At 43.3% G+C, this 21,108-nt stretch overlaps 1 protein-coding gene across 2 annotated transcripts in view; it reads left to right on the top strand.

Annotated features, from left to right (window-relative positions):
* The first annotated feature begins 4,123 nt into the window (after nt 1-4,123).
* Nucleotides 4,124-21,108, top strand: part of nuak1b (NUAK family, SNF1-like kinase, 1b) — a 30,879-nt gene continuing 13,894 nt past the window's right edge. For both annotated transcript variants that reach the window (XR_005037486.1, XM_036952857.1), the window contains exons 1-2: nt 4,124-5,482; nt 19,031-19,151. Coding sequence is in view for 1 of the 2 variants with exons in the window: in XM_036952857.1 (XP_036808752.1) it covers nt 5,192-5,482; nt 19,031-19,151 (412 nt within the window). In the remaining variant the exon portion in view is untranslated. The remainder of the gene's footprint in view (nt 5,483-19,030; nt 19,152-21,108) is intronic.

Here is a 21,108-nt window from a genome sequence, read left to right as displayed (position 1 = left end):
GCTTTTTTTTATGACTGTATCCCAGATATCCAATGTAATCACAAAGTAGGTCTGAATTCTTGAAGTGTGGATCAGTCCCTATTTTGGGCATTCTAAATACAGCAGTGTTGTTTTCTCTTTTACAGTGGCCTAGTTTCTTATGTCATATGAAAAATATTCTATTTTGGATGCCCACTGTGTGCCCAAATAGTTTTGTTGATCTTGAAGTTGTTATTGTGAGTTACCTCTGCCAGTGGCCCAGGGGTTCTGAATACCTGGCAGAAACACATAGGCTTGTGTCCCAAATGGCACCTTGTTCCCCATATAGTGCATTACTTTTGACCAGAGTACCCATAGGTCTCAGTTCAAAAGTAGTGCACTATGTAGAGAATAGGGTGCCATTGGGGACGTGGCCATGCATTTCACGGAAATCACTGATCCAGAGTTCAGAGATGTTTTTCGGATTCACCAAGAGCACAACATGAAATTGTAGTTTGTGAATTATTACTCTGATTTTTTATTTTGTGTTTTATAACCATAAAGTTACATAACCTCTTTTATAAATACATGGTATAACTTTTCGGTTGGGTACATTGCAGAGAATGGAAATTGACATTTGGGACAGGGCTATGTATAGTGTTATAGCTGAGGCCTAATATTATTGAACACACTGACATTGAAACATAAAATACGTTCCATATCAGGTTCCACTGCTTTGGAAATGATCTATTGTGACATCTGTCACTGACTGTCATAGGCTATAACTTATCTCCACCCGGCACAGCCAGAAGGGGCCACCCCTCATAGCCTGGTTCCTCTCTAGGTTTCTTCCTAGGTTTTGGCCTTTCTAGGGAGTTTTTCCTAGCCACCGTGCTTCCACACCTGCATTGCTTGCTGTTTGGGGTTTTAGGCTGGGTTTCTGTACAGCACTTTGAGATATCAGCTGATCTAAGAAGGGCTATGTAAATACATTTGATTTGATTTGATTTGAACCTACATGGGGTAACCTACAAAATACAAGTTTACTGATTAGAGAATATTATTTCAAAAATATGACATAGTGGTAAATAGGTTCCTAGAGGCGACTGTGACAAATACAAGCAGATCAACATCTCTTTTATGTAGAAGCCATTCGATATATTTCCACAGGTGCTGCCCAGAATCCACTTTTATGGCCATTTGGCAGCAATCATCCTCTGTCTAATGGTTAACTCATTGGGTTCTGACTAGCTGGGAACTCTAAAATCATAAATTCATAAATAAAAAACCTTAGTGGAGAGGAATACATTTTTATTTGGAACTGCTGCTACTGTTTGGAAATAAATTGCGTCAGGAGAATAATGTGACTGTTAAGCCTGTCCTCTTGGTTGACTTGGTAAAGCTTTAGGCCTGATCACCAACAACGACGAGACAGCGAGGAGGTCAGAGACCTGGCTGTGTGGTTCCAGGAAAACAACCTCTCCTTCAATGTGATCAAGACTAAAGAGACGATTGTGGACTACAGGAAAAGGAGGACCGAGCACGCCCCCATTCTCATCGACGGGGCTGTAGTGGAGCAGGTTGAGAGCTTCAAGTTCATTGGTGTCCGCATCACCAACAAACTAACATGGTTCAAGCACGCCAAGATTTGGCATGGGTCCTCAGATCCTCAAAAGGTTCTACAGCTGCACCATCGAGAGCATCACTGACTGGTATGGCAACTGCTCGGCCTGCGATCGCAAGGCACTACAGAGGGTAGTATGTACGGCCCAGTACATCACTGGGGCCAAGCTTCCATCCAGGACCTCCATACCAGGCGGTGTCAGAGGAAGGCCCTAAAATTGTCAAAGACTCCAGCCACGCTAGTCATAGACTGTTATCTCTGCTACCGCACGGCAAGCGGTACCAGAGTGCCAAATCTAGGTCCAAGAGGCTTCTAAACAGCTTCTATCCCCAAGCCATAAGACTACTGAACATCTAATCAAATGGCTACCCAGACTATTTGCATTGACCCCCCCCCCCCTCCTCTTTTACGCTGCTGCTACTCTCTGTTATTATCTATGCATAAGTCACTTCAATAACTCTACCACATGTACAGTATATATTACTTTGACTAACCGGTGCCCCCACACATTCTGTACCGGTACCCCCTGTATAAAGCCTCACTATTGTTATTTTACTGCTGCTCTTTAATTAGTTGTTACTTAATTTTAGATTTTTTTGTTGGTATTTTTCTTAAAACTGCATGGTTGGTTAAGGGCTTGTAAGTAAGCATTCTACACCTGTTGTATTCAGGACATGTGACAAATACAATTTGATTTGATTTGATGGGACATCTCCATATCTCTCCACACTAGAGGGCAGTATGTACATTATATTTGTCCAAGAACAAATATTTGCACGAGTGCAAATAAGGCCAACTTTGCATCATATCAAATATAAATCTTTGACTGAGTCCGTGTTGCTGTAAATGGATACCCAATGACCATGTTTAGAGAGAAAAAATAACACAAATGTTCTGCATGTATTCTGCTATCATATAGGTCATAGAGGAAAACAGGTCACTCTAATCAGATGATGTTTGACATAAACTTCCCCTCTCTCTAATTAGTGCATAAATTACACCATACACAGCCCAACGTTAACAAGCGCAATTGCAGTAAACCCAATGAGCTGCAGGCTGCATCAGGTCATCTCCTGGTAACGTCTCAGAGTCTGGGTCTAGATTAGGACCAGAAGTGAAGTGAGTCTCTCTGGGGTGTGCAACATTACAGAACCCTCAGATCGAAACGTATTGTGTAGAACTATTGCATTGTGTAGAAATGTATTGTGTAGAACTATTGTATTGTGTAGAAATGTATTGTGTAGAACTATTGTATTGTGTAGAAATGTATTGTGTAGAACTATGGTCGTCTGCCGAGTAGAATTGAAAGTAGACTGAATTTCTAGCTGCAACATTCTGAATGTTTCACTAAATACAAACCAGTTTAGGACCAGAGGTGAGGTGAGGCTCCCTGAGCAGAATGGCACTGGGCCGTCTGATACTGCAGCTAGATTGAGCAGGACGAGGGCATAGCCCAGGGGTGAAGAATTCACTACGCTACTCTCCTTCCCTGGCTACTAAAGGCAAGTGATATCTTACAGTAGAGGGCTCTTTTTTCCTTCAGAAGAGGGATAAAACCTGGACTCACTCATAATAATCTTTAAATATTTAATCTATAGATAATAAATCAAATGAATACATTTATTGTGGATTAGTGTTAGAGTTAATATGGCAACCTTTGACCTCTGCTGCTTAAAAATAAAAGTCATATTTCAAGAATATTTCCATGACAATCTATTATTCCGCAGTAAATGGCCACTATATCCACTCTGTAAAAACCTACAGACAACAACGTGATATTCTTGCACGTAGGGATCAGTAGTGTTATACAATGTGATGTGGCCTTCAGCAACTTGGTAGGCCTTAATTAGAAAATCCCTTATGATATTCTGTTGCGTTCCTTTCCATTCTAACAACCAGATGCAAACATGTTGCGTAATGATAACATACATACTGTGGTATCCCCAGGGAATGACAGTAACACTGAGATAGATTGTGAATTCTGCACAGCCAGGTTCTCAACGGGTCTTACTGTATGTCATCCGTCATTGTCATGCCAGAGTAGGAATGCATAACATGTATTTAGTGATAAACCTAACATTGGATACCTGTTTCTGCTTCCTGATTCATAAGTACCGTTGGCTCTTATAGACTCGCGCACAGTAACAGCAGTGGTTGTATTATTAATGGAAAAAAGATTGGTTTGAAAGTGAAAGACCTCCTGTGAAAGTGAAGGACCTCCTGTGAAAGTGAAAGACAACTCCTGTGACTTCACAAAGGTTTCAGCAATATTAATAATTAAACTGCCTCAACCTGAGTTGCCAATCAAAACGGTATGTTCTCTTGCACTCTAATAATTTTGACACAGCTAAAATAATGAATGACAGGCAGGTAGGAGGATATTCATTGACGGGTTATTACAATGTTAGGTTTTATCATGACTTTATTATTGTTTTTTGTATCTGAAACACAGTTTAGTCATTAGGCTATAGTAAAATGACTGTAGGTTGCCAAAAACAGGGCTGTACTTCCACAGCCTCTGTCAAGGGAAAAGCAGTCAGCAGCAGCAGTCCAAAATCCAGAGAGAGGCAGAGAGCACAGCGGAGAGAAGGAAGGAGGACTGTAAACTCCGCCTCCGGACTCGATCATTTCACATTCCTTATTCACAGCCCCTCACGTTAGAGAATATAGAGAAAGGGAGAAGAAGGGCACAAGAAGAAGGAGAGCAAAACGACAATGGCAATAATCAAAACGTCTGAGCTTGACATATCCGATCATAGCGCATTTGCAACGTCGACTTGGGCATGGAGCACTCGCGCCATACACAGAGCTCAGCTGAATGACGTTACACCTGGTTTGAGGACAAAATGAGGGTCATCTTCATCCAGAACGCCGGTTTCGTCGCTGCTTTCTCGGGAGGCAATGACGCTGAAGGTTTCGCCTGTTAGTTGTGAGTTAACGATGTTGGCAGCATTTTTACGGTAGATTATGTGAACGGCCTAGAATAAACGAAAGACTATGAGATAATAATGCCAGTATAGGCTACTACACGGATAACGAGAATAGAATAGCCTGATGTTTAAATAACCTAAATAAAATAAAATATTTCTGGATTGCTAAATTTTGAGCACCATTGTTCATATCCGAGGAGACATACAATCGAAAGTGGATTCAGCTTCCGACATGCATTCGTCTGTCGAATGCTGAATACATATTTAGAGGACTGCAGCCCTAGAATATACCTTCATAGTAAAAAAAATATAATATGCATTGCATTATGTATCAGGCGCGCAAAGACAGGTGATGTCACATGTCTCGTTTATAACCTTTTGCTTTTTTATTTAATCGTATAATAATGACTCACTCTTTAAAGCCGACAAAGGAATGACTAGATGTGGAGAGAATTCTTTGATCAGGAAAAGAATGAACAAAGGGAGTGATCATTAGACAATCTGAATAATTTCTATGTTTATTACTATAATATTTACGCATTATTCATTGTAATTTATTTTATTTATTACGACTATTATTAGGCCTATAATAAGTATAACTATAGTATAAATATTTGTAACAAATAGCTTAGTTTAAGATATTTAACCGTGGGAAGTTAGTTTGAATACTTCCCCAGAGATGGAAACAGCTTGTCTCTCGGCCCACCGAGGGCTGACCCGTCCTGAGGCCAAACAAACCCCCACCTCAGTGGGTAAACCATCTAGGGGTGATCTGTCCCCTCCATCGCTACCTGCCGGTCATTCAATGGCAGAGACACCGGCAGCTAGCGATGGCAGTAGGAGAAATTCAGGCTTCAAGAAACACCACCACAAGCATAACCTGAAACACCGCTACGAATTGCTCGAGACTCTCGGAAGAGGGACCTATGGCAAAGTCAAGAAGGCAATTGAACGACACTCCGGCAGAGAGGTGAGACATTTATTTATGCATAGCGGTTTTAAACACTCTTTGCGTATAGGGGTTTCAAGAACCCTGTATGCCTGAGACATCTGTAAAAGTTATTCTTGCGTTTACACAGGCAATCAATTCCGATCTATTTTTCACTAATTGGTCTTTTGACCAATCAGATCAGGAAAATATCTGATGTAATTGGCCAACAGACCAATTAGCGGAAAAAAAGATCAGAATTGGGCTGCCTGTGTAATTTAAGTCTACAGACCTGAGACGCCCAATCCTGAGCCATAGAAAACATAGCTACAACAAAGAGGCCCCAAATAGCTACTTTGCTGTGCTCTAGACATGTGTGTCTAAATTCCTATGGGAATTTCCCCGTGCTCATAAGGCCCTAGAGACCCTGGGAATATCTTTAGCACGCGCTGTCCTCAACGATACACATCATTGAAACAGGCCAACAGTCCTCCAAGACACTTCAGCCTACTCACATTGAATGGGCTGGAATGTGCCATTTATTGAGGTAAGGTTAAGAGGTTTCTAGTTTGTCAAACTCAAAACTTGAGAGCTGGCCTAGAATAACACCTCTTTTTGATGTTGTTGAAATAATTGAACTGCATGTTAAAAGAATATATCTATATTTTTTATGTGTCCTTTATTTACAGTTGAAGTGGGAAGTTTACATGCACTTATGTTGGAGTCATTAAAACTCGTTTTTCAACCACACATTTCTTGTTAACAAACTATAGTTTTGGCAAGTCAGTTAGGACATCTACTTTGTACATGACACAAGTCATTTTTCCAATAGATTATTTCACTTATAATTCACTGTATCACAATTCCAGTGGGTCAGAAGTTTACATACACTAAATTGACTGTGCCTTTAAACAGCTTGGAAAATTCCAGAAAAATATGACATGGCCTTAGAAGCTTCTGATAGGCTAATTGACATAATTTGAGTCAATTGGAGGTGTACCTGTGGATGTATTTCAAGGTCTACCTTCAAACTCAGTGCCTCTTTGCTTGACATCATGGAAAAATCAAAAGAAATCATCCAAGACCTCAGAAAAACAATTGTCGGCCTCCACAAGTCTGGTTCATCCTTGGGAGCAATTTCCAAACGCCTGAAGGTACCACGTTCATCTGTACAAACAATAGTACGCAAGTATAAACACCATGGGACCACGCAGCCGTCATACCGCTCAGGAAGGAGACGCGTTCTGTCTCCTAGAGATGAACGTACTTTGGTGCGAAAAGCGCAAATCAATCCCAGAACAACAGCAAAGGACCTTGTGAAGATGCTGAAGGAAACAGGTACAAAAGTATCTATATCCACAGTAAAACGAGTCCTATATCAACATAACCTGAAAGGCCGCTCAGCAAGGAAGAAGCCACTGCTCCAAAACCACCATAAAAAAGCCAGACTACGGTTTGCAACTGCACTTGGGGGCAAAGATAGTACTTTTTGGAGAAATGTCCTCTGGTCTGATGAAAGAAAAATAGAACTGTTTGGCCATAATGACCATCGTTATGTTTGAAGGCAAAAGGGGGAGGCTTGCAAGCCGAAGAACACTATCCCAACCATGAAGCACGGGGGTGGCAGCATCATGTTGTGGGGGTGCTTTGCTGCAGGAGGGACTGGTGCACTTCACAAAATAGATGGCATCATGAGGCAGGAAAATTATGTAGATATATTGAAGCAAAATCTCAAGACATCAGTCAGGAAGTTAAAACTTGGTTGCAAATGGGTCTTCCAAATGGACAATGACCCCAGCATACTTCCACAGTTGTGGCAAAATGGCTTCAGGACAGTAAAGTCAAGGTATTGGAATGGCCATCACAAAGCCCTGACCTCAATCCTATAGAACATTTGTGGGAAGAACTGAAAAAGCGTGTGCGAGCAAGGAGGCCTACAAACCTGACTCAGTTACACCAGCTCTGTCAGGAGGAATGGACCAAAATTAACCCAACTTATTGTGGGTAGCTTGTGGAAGGCTACCCAAAACGTTTGACCCAAGTTAAACAATTTAAAGGCAATGCTACCAAATACTAATTGAGTGTATGTAAACATCTGACCCACTAGGAATGTGATGAAAGAAATAAAAGCTTAAAGAAATAATTATCTCTAATATTATTCTGACATTTCACATTCTTAAAATAAAGTGGTGATCTAACTGACCTAAGGCAGGGAATTGTTACTAGGATTAAATGTCAGGAATTGTGAAAAAACGAGTTTAAATGTATTTGGCTAAGGTGTATGTAAACTTCAGACTTCAACTATAACTAGGCAAGAGAGTTAAGAACCAATTCTTATTTACAATGACGGCCCACCGGGGAACAGTGGGTTAACTGCCTTGTTCAGGTGCAGAACGACTGATTTTTACCTTGTCAGCTCAGGGATTCAATCCACCAAGCTTTCGGTTACTGGCCCAATGCTTCACCCACTAGGCTACCTACCGGACCTATGACTGTGTCTCTTTGACCAATGTCCCTAAACTGTTTTGTTTTTGTTTGTGTCTTGGTGTTGTTTTGGTCAACACTTTCCTGGAGTTTATCCATGACTGGGAGGACAGTAGCATGTCATTGAGTGCTCGTCATCTGCCCCCATGCACCATATTTGGGGACCCATGCACCTCACCTCTTCAGATATTTCTATGTGCTGCATAATTTTACCCATGATCCCCTTTTGGCACAACGAGAGGAAATTTCCTTACGTGTGTTCAGATTCAGAATGCCAGGGGGGAAACTCAGTCGGGTCAACACGTCCCTCTGTGTTCCATAGCTCCTGGCACCCGCATGCTTGGTGGGGGCACCATTAGCCCATAGCTCAAATAGCACCCTCACATGGCCTGCCTGGCTGGTGCCATTGCTTTATGGCATCAATGCCTTATTGCAAGTTTTCCAACTCATTAAACAGACAGGGTGCTTGGTTCAAGTGAAAATCAAGATCTGTTTGGGTCTGTTTCTAAAAGCCTAGTCACATTTGGTGAAATGTTTAAGGCTATTATGTTATATCCCATTAATTACCACAGTTTCACCACTTTGTACGTCATTGCCATCTCCACATGCCCTGACATCATTCTAGAGATTTATGGAGTGATGGTAATGCCTGATCCCCATGCATTCCTCCTCTATCAGTTAGCCTGGCCTGCCTTAGTTCTTCAGCCCTTAATTATTCCACTTCAAATCGCAGGCAGCAGAGTTGACCCTGGAACAGTGTGTAGGTGGTAGCTAATTATAAATCAACCTGAACTGTTGCCGTTGAATGTGTCACAACATTATTACCAGTACAAGTGGCCATGGGCCCTTTGTAAATCAACACTTGAGTACATTCAGTTCAGAGGCACGCAGACAGAGATAGAGAGGGTGTGCAGACTGTGGCCCCAGGGCACGTGTGTCTGGCATGGTGCTGTGAGAGTGTACATGACCCCTGACCTAAAGAGCCCCCGGTGTCCATGTGATAGAGATAGCAACAGGGTGATCGTTATGGAATCCCTCTGCTGACCCTGCCCGTATTACTTTCCCTGCCATGCCCCAGCTTCCTTTGCAGCTGGACTAAATGAGAAGAGCAAAAGTGCAAAGAGAAGAGACTGATGACTTGTGTTTGTGGGTTTATCATTGCAGAGAGATTGATTAGATGTCGGGGTGCATGAGAGCATGTGTTCAAGTGTGACAGCCTGTCGACATAGAATCTGTTGTGTTTGTCGGCTGCTCACTTTGGATTGAACGTCAGTGTGTCTGTGTCCTCATACAGTATGTGTGGTTTGATTTGACTACTGTATGTGTGGTTTGATTTGACTACTGTATGTGTGGTTTGATTTGACTACTGTATGCATAAGGGCTCCCAAGTGGCACATCGGTCTAAGGCACTGCATCTCGGTGCTATAGGCGTCACTACAGACCGTGGTTAGATTCCAGGCTGTATCACAACCGGCCATGATTGGGAGTCCCATAGGGTGGCGCACAATTGGCCCAGTGTCGTCTAGGTTAGCGTTTGGCCGGGCTAGGCCATCATAGTAAATAAGAATTTGTTATTAACTGACTTGCCTTGTTAAATAAACATATATTTTTTAATGAAAGGTGCGTGTGTGCTTACATGCGTGTATGCTTGTCCGTTTTAGTGTGTGTTAGGGAGGAGATGCCTTGCACAAAGGAAAAAAGTTGTGGTGACAGCAGTGGGCATTGACACATGAAAGGCCGTCCCCAGCAGGAAATAAGACACGAATGGAAAGTTATTATCCTGTGGGGGGGGTCCAAAGCAGAGGGAGGGAGGGAATGAGTCAGGGAGGGATGGGGGAGGAGAAGGGAGGGAGGGAGATGGGAGGAGGGGAGCAGTTTCAAGATAGGGAACCCCATCATAATGGAAGGGGTGGGCTTCAGTTTAGGGGTTAGAAAGTCACATTCATTTGAGTTTAAAGCACTAGATTACCTCACCCCCAAACAATGGATTCACTGGGGATTAACTGGGAGGAGAAAATGACTGAGATTCACTGTTATGGGCTGTAGTTGTGCAGTTATCAGCAGTTTTTCTTCTTCACTCTGGCACTGTGGTAAAAAGATGGCTCAGCTCTCTCAATCAATCATAGGGTCCTCCCTGCTATTGTTAACTCCCCTGACACACACACACACACACACACACACACACACACACACACACACACACACACACACACACACACACACACACACACACACACACACACACACACACACACACACACACACACACACACACACACACAGACACACACACAATCTCTCCATCCACACAAATGAACATGATCTAGTGGGGAACTAGTGATGGATACCTCATCTATTTTAATGGGCTGAGAAAATGCCGGTCGTTGTCAGGCTCTAGGGGAGCGGAGCGCGGCCTCTCGCATCAAACACACTCCAGCCTACAGCCTGTAGAGGAGGACGATACCTGGCACAGGGTGGCTGGGCAAGGCCGGCAGGGCAGCCATCTGTGTGACTGACAGTAATAGCCCACCACTTAAAGACAAAAGCAGGGCTGCAGTACTGTAGCCAGTCAGCCAGCTGGCAGGTGGATGATACACAAGCCTGCGTGTTTAATGATCCCACCCACTCCAGGGTCTAGGGGAGTAAGAGACGAGCCCGGTGGGATGGATGGGGTTTTGTCTGCGCTGTATTGTTGGAATGCTGTCTCTAATAGGTTGACATATTTCTTATTGTTTCTCGTGTGTTTTTCGTGTTGATTATTGCATTGTTGGGTTTTGCATTTGCAAGAAAGGCATTTCACACGTGACATTAAAAATATAACTTACAGTATAATGAGGGTCAAAGGGCAGTGTCTATTGATACTGTACTATCTGCAATACATGCAGTCTAGTCGTCCACAAATCTCTCTAAAAATTAAACCACACACACCACAGTAAGACCTTTGTGTATTTATACATAGGGTTGCACATTTTGGGGAATATTCAGAGATGTCACGTTCTGACCTTAGTTCCTTTGTTTTGTCTTTGTTTTAGTATGGTCAGGGTGTGAGTTGGGGTGGGCAGTCTATGTTTTTTTTTCTATGATTTGGGATTTCTGTGTTTGGCCTGGTATGGTTCTCAATCAGAGGCAGCTGTCAATCGTTGTCCCTGATTGAGAACCATACTTAGGTAGCCTGTTTTCACTCTTGAGCTGTGGGTGATTATTTTCTGTTCTGTGTCACCGGTCAGGACTGTTCGTTTTGTCGTTTTATTGTTTTTGTTCAGTGTTCAGATTCTTATTAAAACAATATGGACACTTACCACGCTGCGCATTGGTCCTCACCTTCTTCCACCACAGACAACCGTTACAAGAGGTGTAAACCTTCTGTGGGAATTAACGGGAATATATGGGAATTAACAGGAATATATGAGAATTAATGGAAATATATGCAAATTAATATTAATACCATTTAAATGTATATGTTTATTGCATTGGATATATTTACCATATCAAATGGAGACAGAAATAAACATTTGACCTTATCATAAGTAGACAATTGCAAATTATTAAATCCTTCCAATGGAAATTTAAAAAATAATTTTGTTATGAATTTAACGTTAATTAAATGAGTTGACTCTTCACATGGGATGATTTCACTGAACAACAAAAGAAAGGGAATATTGAATAATCCCCAATAATCCATTGCATCTCCCAAAAACGTTTTCAACATATGTCTGTAAAATGATAGTCTAGAAACTAAAGCTTTGGTTGTCTTCCTCTCAGGCTTCCATGTCTTCTCCCTGGACCTCCTCAATATCCACCTCTTGAACATCCAACTCTGAGGCCTCATCTTCACTGTCACTTTCCAATCTTGTTGAGGATGGCTCGTTGTCAGGCACAAAAAGCCCAAAATTTGCCCGGATGGCCACCAATTTTTCAACCCTTGTATTGGTGAGCCTGTTGCGTGCTTTGGTGTGTGTATTCCCAAACAAGGACCAGTTGCGCTCTGAGGCGGCTGATGTTGGTGGGATTTGGAGGATGATGGAGGCAGGAGGTGAAAGAGCCTCAGATCCACAAAACCGACTGCCATATTGCATCTCCATCCCAAAGCCCTTGGTTGGAAGTGAACTTCGCCAGACTACCAAGAACCTTGCCCTCATCCAGGCCAAGGTGGCGAGACACATTTTTGATGGCACCATAGGCCTTGTTAATCTCTGCACCAGACAGGATGCATTTGCCAGCATATAGTGCCTTGCAAAAGTATTCATCCCCCTTGATGTTTTTCCTATTTTGTTGCATTACAACCTGTAATTTAAATGGATTTTTATTTGGATTTTATGTAATGGACATACACAAAATAGTCCAAATTGGAGAAGTGAAATGTTAACATGTTACATGTTAAAAAGAATTCTAAAAAATAAAAAACAGAAAAGTCCCTATAAAAGATCTGGTGCAACCAATTACATTCAGAAGTGACATAATTAGTTCAATAAAGTCCACTTGTGTGCAATCTAAGTGTCACATGATCTGTCACATGATCTCAGTATATATACACCTGTTCTGAAAGGCCCCAGAGTCTGTAGCACCACTAAGCAAGGGGCACCACCAAGCAAGCGGCACCTTGAAGACCAAGGAGCTCTCCAAACAGGTCAGGGACAAAGTTGTGGAGAAGTACAGATCAGGGTTGGGTAATAAAAAACAGAAACTTTGAACATCCCACGGAGCACCATTAAATCCATTATAAAAAAATGGAAAGAATATGGCACCACAACAAACCTGCCAAGAGAGGGCCGCCCACCAAAACTCACAGACCAGGCAAGGAGGGCATTAATCAGAGAGGCAACAAAGAGACCAAAGATAACCCTGAAGGAGCTGCAAAGCTCCACAGCGGAGATTGGAGTATCTGTCCATAGGACCACTTTAAGCCGTACACCCCACAGGGCTGGGCTTTACAGAAGAGTGCCCAGAAAAAAAGCCATTGCTTATTGAAAAAAATAAGCAAACATGTTTGGTGTTCGCCAAAAGGCATGTGGGAGACTCCCCAAACATATGGAAGAAGGTACTTTGGTCAATTCAGCTTTTTGGCCATCAAGGAATATGCTATGTCTGGCGCAAACCCACCACCTCTCATCACCCCGAGAACACCATCTCCACAGTGAAGCATGATGGTGGCAGCATCATGCTGTGGGGATGTTTTTCATCGACAGGGACTGGGAAACTGGTCAGAATTGAAGGAATGATGGATGATGCTAAATACAGGGAAATTCTTGAGGGAAACCTGTTTCAGTCTTCCAGAGATTTGAGACTGGGACATAGGTTCACCTTCCAGCAGGACAATGACCCTAAGCATACTGCTAAAGCAACACTTGAGTGGTTTAAGGGGAAATATTTAAATGTCTTGGAATGACCTAGTCAAAGCCCAGACCTCAATCCAATTGAGAATCTGTGCTATGACTTAAAGATTGCTGTATACCAGCGGAACCCATCCAACTTGAAGGAGCTGGAGCAATTTTGCCTTGAGGAATGGGCAAAAATCCCAGTGGCTAGATGTGCCAAGATAATAGAGACATACCCCAATAGACTTGCATCTGTAATTGCTGCAAAAGGTGGCTCTACAAAGTATTGACTTTGGGGGGGGGGGGGTGAATAGTTATGCACGCTCAAGTTTTTTGTTTTATTTCTTATTTGTTTCACAATAAAAAATATTTTTAATCTTCAAAGTGGTAGGCATGTTGTGTAAATCAAATGATACAAACCCCCCAAAATACATTTTAATTCCAGGTTGTAAGGCAACAAATAGGAAAAATGCCAGGAGGGGAAAATACTTACGCAAGCCACTGTACTTGGGGTCCAACATGTACGCTGCGGCATGTATGGGCTTCAGGCAGAAGTCTTTGCGCTTTTTATGTATTTCAGAACTGCAGTCTCCTCTGCTTGGAGCAACAGTGAAGTGGGCAGGGCAGTATGGATGTCTTCTCTTACATCTGCAAGTCTGAACAGACAGGATGGCATTGTCTCCCTCAATCTGTGCAATGGCTACTGCTATAGGTTTCAGAAGTTTCAGGCTGCTTACCACTCTCTCCCAAAATACATCATCCAGGAGGATCCTCTTGATGGGGCTGTCCATATTGGCAGACTGTGATATGGCCATTTCTTGGAGAGACTCCTCCCCCTCCAGGAGACTGTCAAACATGATGACAACACCCAACAGGTGTTGCTGGGCAGCTTCAATGTGGTGCTCTTATTCTTCTCACTTTGCTTGGTGAGGTAGATTGCTGCTATAACCTGATGACCATTCACATACCTAACCATTTCCTTGGCTCTCTTGTAGAGTGTGTCCATTGTTTTCAGTTCCATGATGTCATTTAGAAGCAGATTCAATGCTTGAGCAGCACAGCCAATGGGTGTGATGTGAGGGTAGGACTCCTCCACTTTAGACCAGCCTTCATGAAGGCTGCCTTCATGTGCCTTCATGTTCGCAGCATTGTCTGTCACCAGTGCAAATACCTTCTGTGGTCCAAGGTCATTGATGACTGCCTTCAGCTCACCTGCAATGTTGAGACCGGTGTGTCTGTTGTCCCTTGTGTCTGTGCTCTTGTACAATACCGGTTGAGTGGTGGAGAGGATGTAGTTAATTATTTCTTGCCTACGAACATTCGACCACCCATCAGAGATGATTGCAATACAGTCTGCTTTCTCAATGATTTGCTTGACCTTCACTTGAACTCTGTGGAACTCTGCATCCAGCAAATTAGTAGATTAAGCATGTCTGCATGTTATGCTGGGCGAAGAACATTCCGAAATCTTCTCCAATACACATTGCCTGTGAGCATCAGAGGTGAACCAGTTGCATACACGGCTCGAGCAAGACATTCATCAGCATTTTTCTGACTACGTTCCTTTATTGAGTCAAAAAACCTTCTGATTCCAGGAGGACCATGAGCTGTTGCTATCGATATGGTGTCTGATTCATCATTTCACCTCGAATAGAAGCAGAGGGACATTTGTCAGAGGTTGCTAGTTGTGAGTGATGAGGGAACGTTATGCACTTGGCCAGTTGATTCTGCATCTGTTGCATTCTTCACATATGATTTGGCACAGTATTTGCAAATGTATACAGCTTTTCCTTCTACATTAGCTGCAGTGGTGAAATGTCCCCACACATCAGATAGAGCCCGTGGCATTTTCTTGTAAAGATTAGAAAACAATTGGTTAAAAAAACAGATACAATTCCATGGACAGATAAATAGTTAAGTAGTTACATTAAACAACTCCTTTGAAAGATACAGTGCCTTGCGAAAGTATTCGGCCCCCTTGAACTTTGCGACCTTTTGCCACATTTCAGGCTTCAAACATAAAGATATAAAACTTTATTTTTTTGTGAAGAATCAACAACAAGTGGGACACAATCATGAAGTGGAACGACATTTATTGGATATTTCAAACTTTTTTAACAAATCAAAAACTGAAAAATTGGGCGTGCAAAATTATTCAGCCCCTTTACTTTCAGTGCAGCAAACTCTCTCCAGAAGTTCAGTGAGGATCTCTGAATGATCCAATGTTGACCTAAATGACTAATGATGATAAATACAATCCACCTGTGTGTAATCAAGTCTCCGTATAAATGCACCTGCACTGTGATAGTCTCAGAGGTCCGTTAAAAGCGCAGAGAGCATCATGAAGAACAAGGAACACACCAGGCAGGTCCGAGATACTGTTGTGAAGAAGTTTAAAGCCGGATTTGGATACAAAAATATTTCCCAAGCTTTAAACATCCCAAGGAGCACTGTGCAAGCGATAATATTGAAATGGAAGGAGTATCAGACCACTGCAAATCTACCAAGACCTGGCCGTCCCTCTAAACTTTCAGCTCATACAAGGAGAAGACTGATCAGAGATGCAGCCAAGAGGCCCATGATCACTCTGGATGAACTGCAGAGATCTACAGCTGAGGTGGGAGACTCTGTCCATAGGACAACAATCAGTCGTATATTGCACAAATCTGGCCTTTATGGAAGAGTGGCAAGAAGAAAGCCATTTCTTAAAGATATCCATAAAAAGTGTTGTTTAAAGTTTGCCACAAGCCACCTGGGAGACACACCAAACATGTGGAAGAAGGTGCTCTGGTCAGATGAAACCAAAATTGAACCTTTTGGCAACAATGCAAAATGTTATGTTTGGCGTAAAAGCAACACAGCTGAACTCACCATCCCCACTGTCAAACATGGTGGTGGCAGCATCACGGTTTGGGCCTGCTTTTCTTCAGCAGGGACAGGGAAGATGGTTAAAATTGATGGGAAGATGGATGGAGCCAAATACAGGACCATTCTGGAAGAAAACCTGATGGAGTCTGCAAAAGACCTGAGACTGGGACGGAGATTTGTCTTCCAACAAGACAATGATCCAAAACATAAAGCAAAATCTACAATGGAATGGTTCAAAAATAAACATATCCAGGTGTTAGAATGGCCAAGTCAAAGTCCAGACCTGAATCCAATCGAGAATCTGTGGAAAGAACTGAAAACTGCTGTTCACAAATGCTCTCCATCCAACCTCACTGAGCTCGAGCTGTTTTGCAAGGAGGAATGGGAAAAAATGTCAGTCTCTCGATGTGCAAAACTGATAGAGACATACCCCAAGCGACTTACAGCTGTAATCGCAGCAAAAGGTGGCGCTACAAAGTATTAACTTAAGGGGGCTGAATAATTTTGCACGCCCAATTTTTCAGTTTTTGATTTGTTAAAAAAGTTTGAAATATCCAATAAATGTCGTTCCACTTCATGATTGTGTCCCACTTGTTGTTGATTCTTCACAAAAAAATATAGTTTTATATCTTTATGTTTGAAGCCTGAAATGTGGCAAAAGGTCGCAAAGTTCAAGGGGGCCAAATACTTTCGTAAGGCATTGTACATGTTTTAAAACGAAACATGTATGGAAACAGGTGAATTAACACTCCTCAGTTAGCAGGCTCAAGCAAGCTAAAACCCACATGGTAGCAAAAACTAACTAGCAGAAATTGTTAACAGGTTATAAATGATTTAAACACACTTTGCTGTAGGCTACTATTTACTAGTTAACAAAAAACAATGTATGTGATATAAAATATATTCACCCAGTATTGTAATACAATTTTACCAGAAAGCATGTAGTTCTTGGCTCAGACAGTGTAGTAGTGTGGGCTCAATAGCATCTCATTAGTGTGCAAGATCTTGAGAATCAGCTGTACATGTGATGGAAGAGTGCACTGCACATGTGATGGAGGAATACACTGTGCATGCAGAGGGTTGCAATTCCATTGAATTGGTGATAGTTGAACCAAAATATGCCGCAAGACCTAGAATTGCCTTATGTGTATCCCACAAAAAGGTTAATTGTTATAAGATACATTTTTAGACGAATTTAAGCAAAATTCCCCAAATTCCCGAGCTTAAATTCCCATGGAAATTTTCCAGAAAAATTCCGGAAATTTACTGGAAAGTTTCCGACCCTTTGCAACCCTATTTCTACATCACCATCTCCAAGTAGAGTGTGTCCTGTATTGTACTTCTATAGGAACTGAAAGATCCCAGCCTTCAATGAAAAACAGCACAATTGAAAATCGGACCGGCAGTGCAGACAGTGTGCTGCTTCACATAAAGACAGACTGGGGACTTACGTTCCCACTCATGGTTTAGGATTTGGCATGAAGTGAATACAGTACTAATGCTGTTAATAACAGCGAAGGTACAACACTTAACCAATAGAGACCAGCGACTAACTAAGACCTAAAGACTACCACTCAGCGTGTGGAAACAAAACAGGGCCTTTCCTTGTTTATATTTACATCTTTTTTTATTCTATGTAATCAAGTCATGCTCTGGATGAGGAGAGTTATTCTGGTTGGGTTATTTTTATGAATTTACACAGTAATTAGCTTGGCACACTGAGTGTGTGGTTTGTACTGCTGCCTGGCTCTGGAGTAGAATTGGCATCCACTGTAATGGACCTCTCTCTTAGTAAGGAAAGCTTTTGTTGTCCCTATGGGCTAGCTAACAGAGACTAGGGGGAGGCCAATTAGGAGGAAGTCTCTGCTGACCCAATTTTTTTTTTTACTCTTATCCAGAGCAATTAGGGTTAAGTGCCTTTCTCAAGGGCACATCGACATATTCGCCTAGTCTGCTTGGGGATTCGAACCAGCAACCTTTCGGTTACTGGCCCAACACTCTTAACCACTAGGCTGCCTGTCGCCCATGACCTTAGGCCTCTGGTTTGTAGTTTTTACAACAGATGTGGGTGTAAGCCTACATACTGTACGCCGTGTGTAAGTGTTTGTGGGCGGCATGGTGTAAATCAACACGATACGTTGGTCTGAAAGTGTGTTCGTTTGGCACTTGCATCTACTGTAATGTCTTCACAGGCTAGTTGAGAAGGTTCAGCTCATCAATCCACTCCCCCTGCTGGCAGGCACACACACCGCCCCCGAGCTGCAGTTGCCATGGAAACCCACAGCCCAGAAACTCCCTATTCTCCTTGATGTTCTACCTGATATGTCCATTAGACCGGAGTCAGGCTAGAGGGAGTCGCCCCCGCCCCACTCCACACACATCACAGACTAGATAGACCAAGCCCCTAGCACCAGCTGTCTGTTAATACCAGGGTGAACACTCCGTACAAAGGAGTTCTCATTACTGCACCATGCGCCAACGCTGTTTCTTTCCACCGAGGGCACCTTCCTTTTCTCCTCTAAAGAGACGGGGAATTACACAGCAGGAGCCTCTGATGACCGAGTCTCAGTGCCTCTCCTGTCTGTGTTGACTGGCTGAGTGGAGAGCAGAGGTCACAACGGGTGGGTCACTATGGGGCTCTGGGAAGGAGGGTCAAAGAGTGTTCATTTAGATTATGTTATGTAAGACATACTGTATTTTGCGAAGGTCAACAGGGCAAGCATTCTGGCTGTCCAAATGTCTTTGCTGATGTACGTGCAACAAGGTGTCTGTGATATGCTGTGTGGGTGTGTCGACTCGCGGTTTGGCCTGCGTTGGTTTATCATCACAATCTCTTTTGTGGGTTTGATTTGACCTGCCCACTAATTTTCCACAGTAGTCCAGGTCAACTGACCAGAACACGTGTCTGTCCTCTGTTCCCCAGGTGGCTATCAAGTCCATCCGGAAGGAGAAGATCAAGGAGGAGCAGGACATGGTTCACATCCGCAGGGAGATAGAGATCATGTCCTCCCTGAAACACCCCCACATCATCTCTATTTACGAAGGTAGGGTGTCTGTCTATATGCGCACGCTCACACACACACACACACACACAGCTTTCAATCTCTTCCTCCTTCCCCTTCCTGGTGCTGCTCTAGGATTGCCATGTTATGGCAGGCAGATGTCATAATACAATCTGGACCTTTGGGTTTTGAGATGTTATTCCTCTTCTGCTTCTCTGTCTGAGCCCAGTGTCTTTCAGAGAGTGTGTGGACACGTGCATGCACGTATGTGTGTCGGAGGGGGGGGGGGGGGGGGGGGGGGGGGGGGGGTGTCCGTGAGGTTTTGCCTCTCTCTCCCACATCTGAGAGGTCTCCTCTTGTGTCTTCCGCGGTCTCAGGGCCATACATCTGTTAGTGCTTAGAGAGATCTCCAGCTGGGAGCCAGACTGAGACTGAGGAGAGTAGGAGGGAGAGCGGGAGAGCGAGAGAGCGGGAGAGCGAGAGAGCGAGAGAGAGAGAGAGGTAGAGAGAGAGAAGTAGAGAGAGAGAGAGAGAGGTAGAGAGAGAGGTGTAGAGAGAGGTAGTCATAGAGAGAGATTGCCTCAGTGGTTAACACTCCATTAGAGAGAAGGCTAGCCCTGAGCCTGACTCCACAGATATGCACAGGGAGGAGAGGCCCTAAGCTCACGCTAACGCCACATCCATACAGTGTATCAGTCCCACTAGACAACCCTCCAAGAAACAAAGGCTTCACTCATGTCTTGTGTTGCATATTCACTCTTTTGACTTGACCCCACACCTCCGTTTGAGAGAGGAATTGTGATCAACAGAGAATGTTGATGCAGCTGACATTACCTTACATTTCCAATTCAAGTTTGAACCGCCATTTCAAAGGACAGTTAAACAATGAGTCAACATCAGACTAATGCCTAGTACCTATTTCTATATCCCAAGTCGTTCAAAAAAAATTTTCTCTGCCACGTCAGAACTGTTGTGCCACATCGCCTAACAACAGTGCCCAAACCGGTTGACTATGACTGTTCTGATTGGGTTCAAAGTCTACCAAACCCCACGTGTTGGTGACGAACAGTCAAACAGAGACATTTGTCATGGGAACGGGCCAGTCGTCCGTGAGTGTTGTGGTTATTGTTTTTTAAACCTAGTTTGTGTGTGTCTGAGAGGTTGATTAGGAGAACACTTCTATAAACCAGCTTACAAGGAGACGGGGGTGCTGCTCCCCCCTATGCGTGTGCCGTGCAGTCAGACCCGCTGTCTGCTACCAACACTTGCCAGTCGTTTCTTTGGAGAGGTTGCCTGGTTTCTGGTGTTTCTCTTGTTTACTGTTGTGGGGCTGGCCCCCGCCCAGAATAGCGTTGCAAATGTATAGACACACACATGCGTATCCGGCAACGCCCGTGTCAACAGCTAACTGCTTGTGTGAAACAAAGCTGAACCAGATGTGTAGTGTTGATGGATTTTTTTTTGAAAAATATATTCTTCTGCCTCCATCAGCGGGCCTGCGAGCAATTGAAGCACATTTGCTTGTCACTTCCAGCATAATTCATAACCTCATAACTCAATTTTAAGGGAACAATTTCAAGACAAGTCTTCCTGAAGCAGTCAGTATGGTCCATTCCTTTGAGACGGCTGTTTGTGTAGTGTTTTGTGTTTTGTTCCCTAGCGAACTTAAAGGCTGTAAAACAAGCCTGGTGTGACAGGGACAAGCACCACCCCTCTCTGGTTTAGAAAAGACAGGACTTTAAGAAGAGGGAGATTTCTCCTACTCATTCTCTGGTTTGAATGGAAACTGCTCTGCCTTGTGACTACTGTACATTGCCCTCCTTGTGAAATATGACAAAGCACTAAATGCCCATGTTAAAAACCTCTGTCAGACAACACACATTTGAACACACAAAAGTAAATGTTCTTTGTAACTTCACTGTCCCCTGCGCTCCGCCGAAGTAGCGATTTAAGCGTGACTCTCATGTTAACAGCTCAGGGGGCTAGGCCCTAAGCTGAC

Source organism: Oncorhynchus mykiss, chromosome 2 (genome assembly GCF_013265735.2).
Source record: "Oncorhynchus mykiss isolate Arlee chromosome 2, USDA_OmykA_1.1, whole genome shotgun sequence".
Classification (NCBI taxonomy): Eukaryota; Metazoa; Chordata; class Actinopteri; order Salmoniformes; family Salmonidae; genus Oncorhynchus; species Oncorhynchus mykiss.
This window is presented reverse-complemented; position numbering and strand designations above follow the sequence as displayed.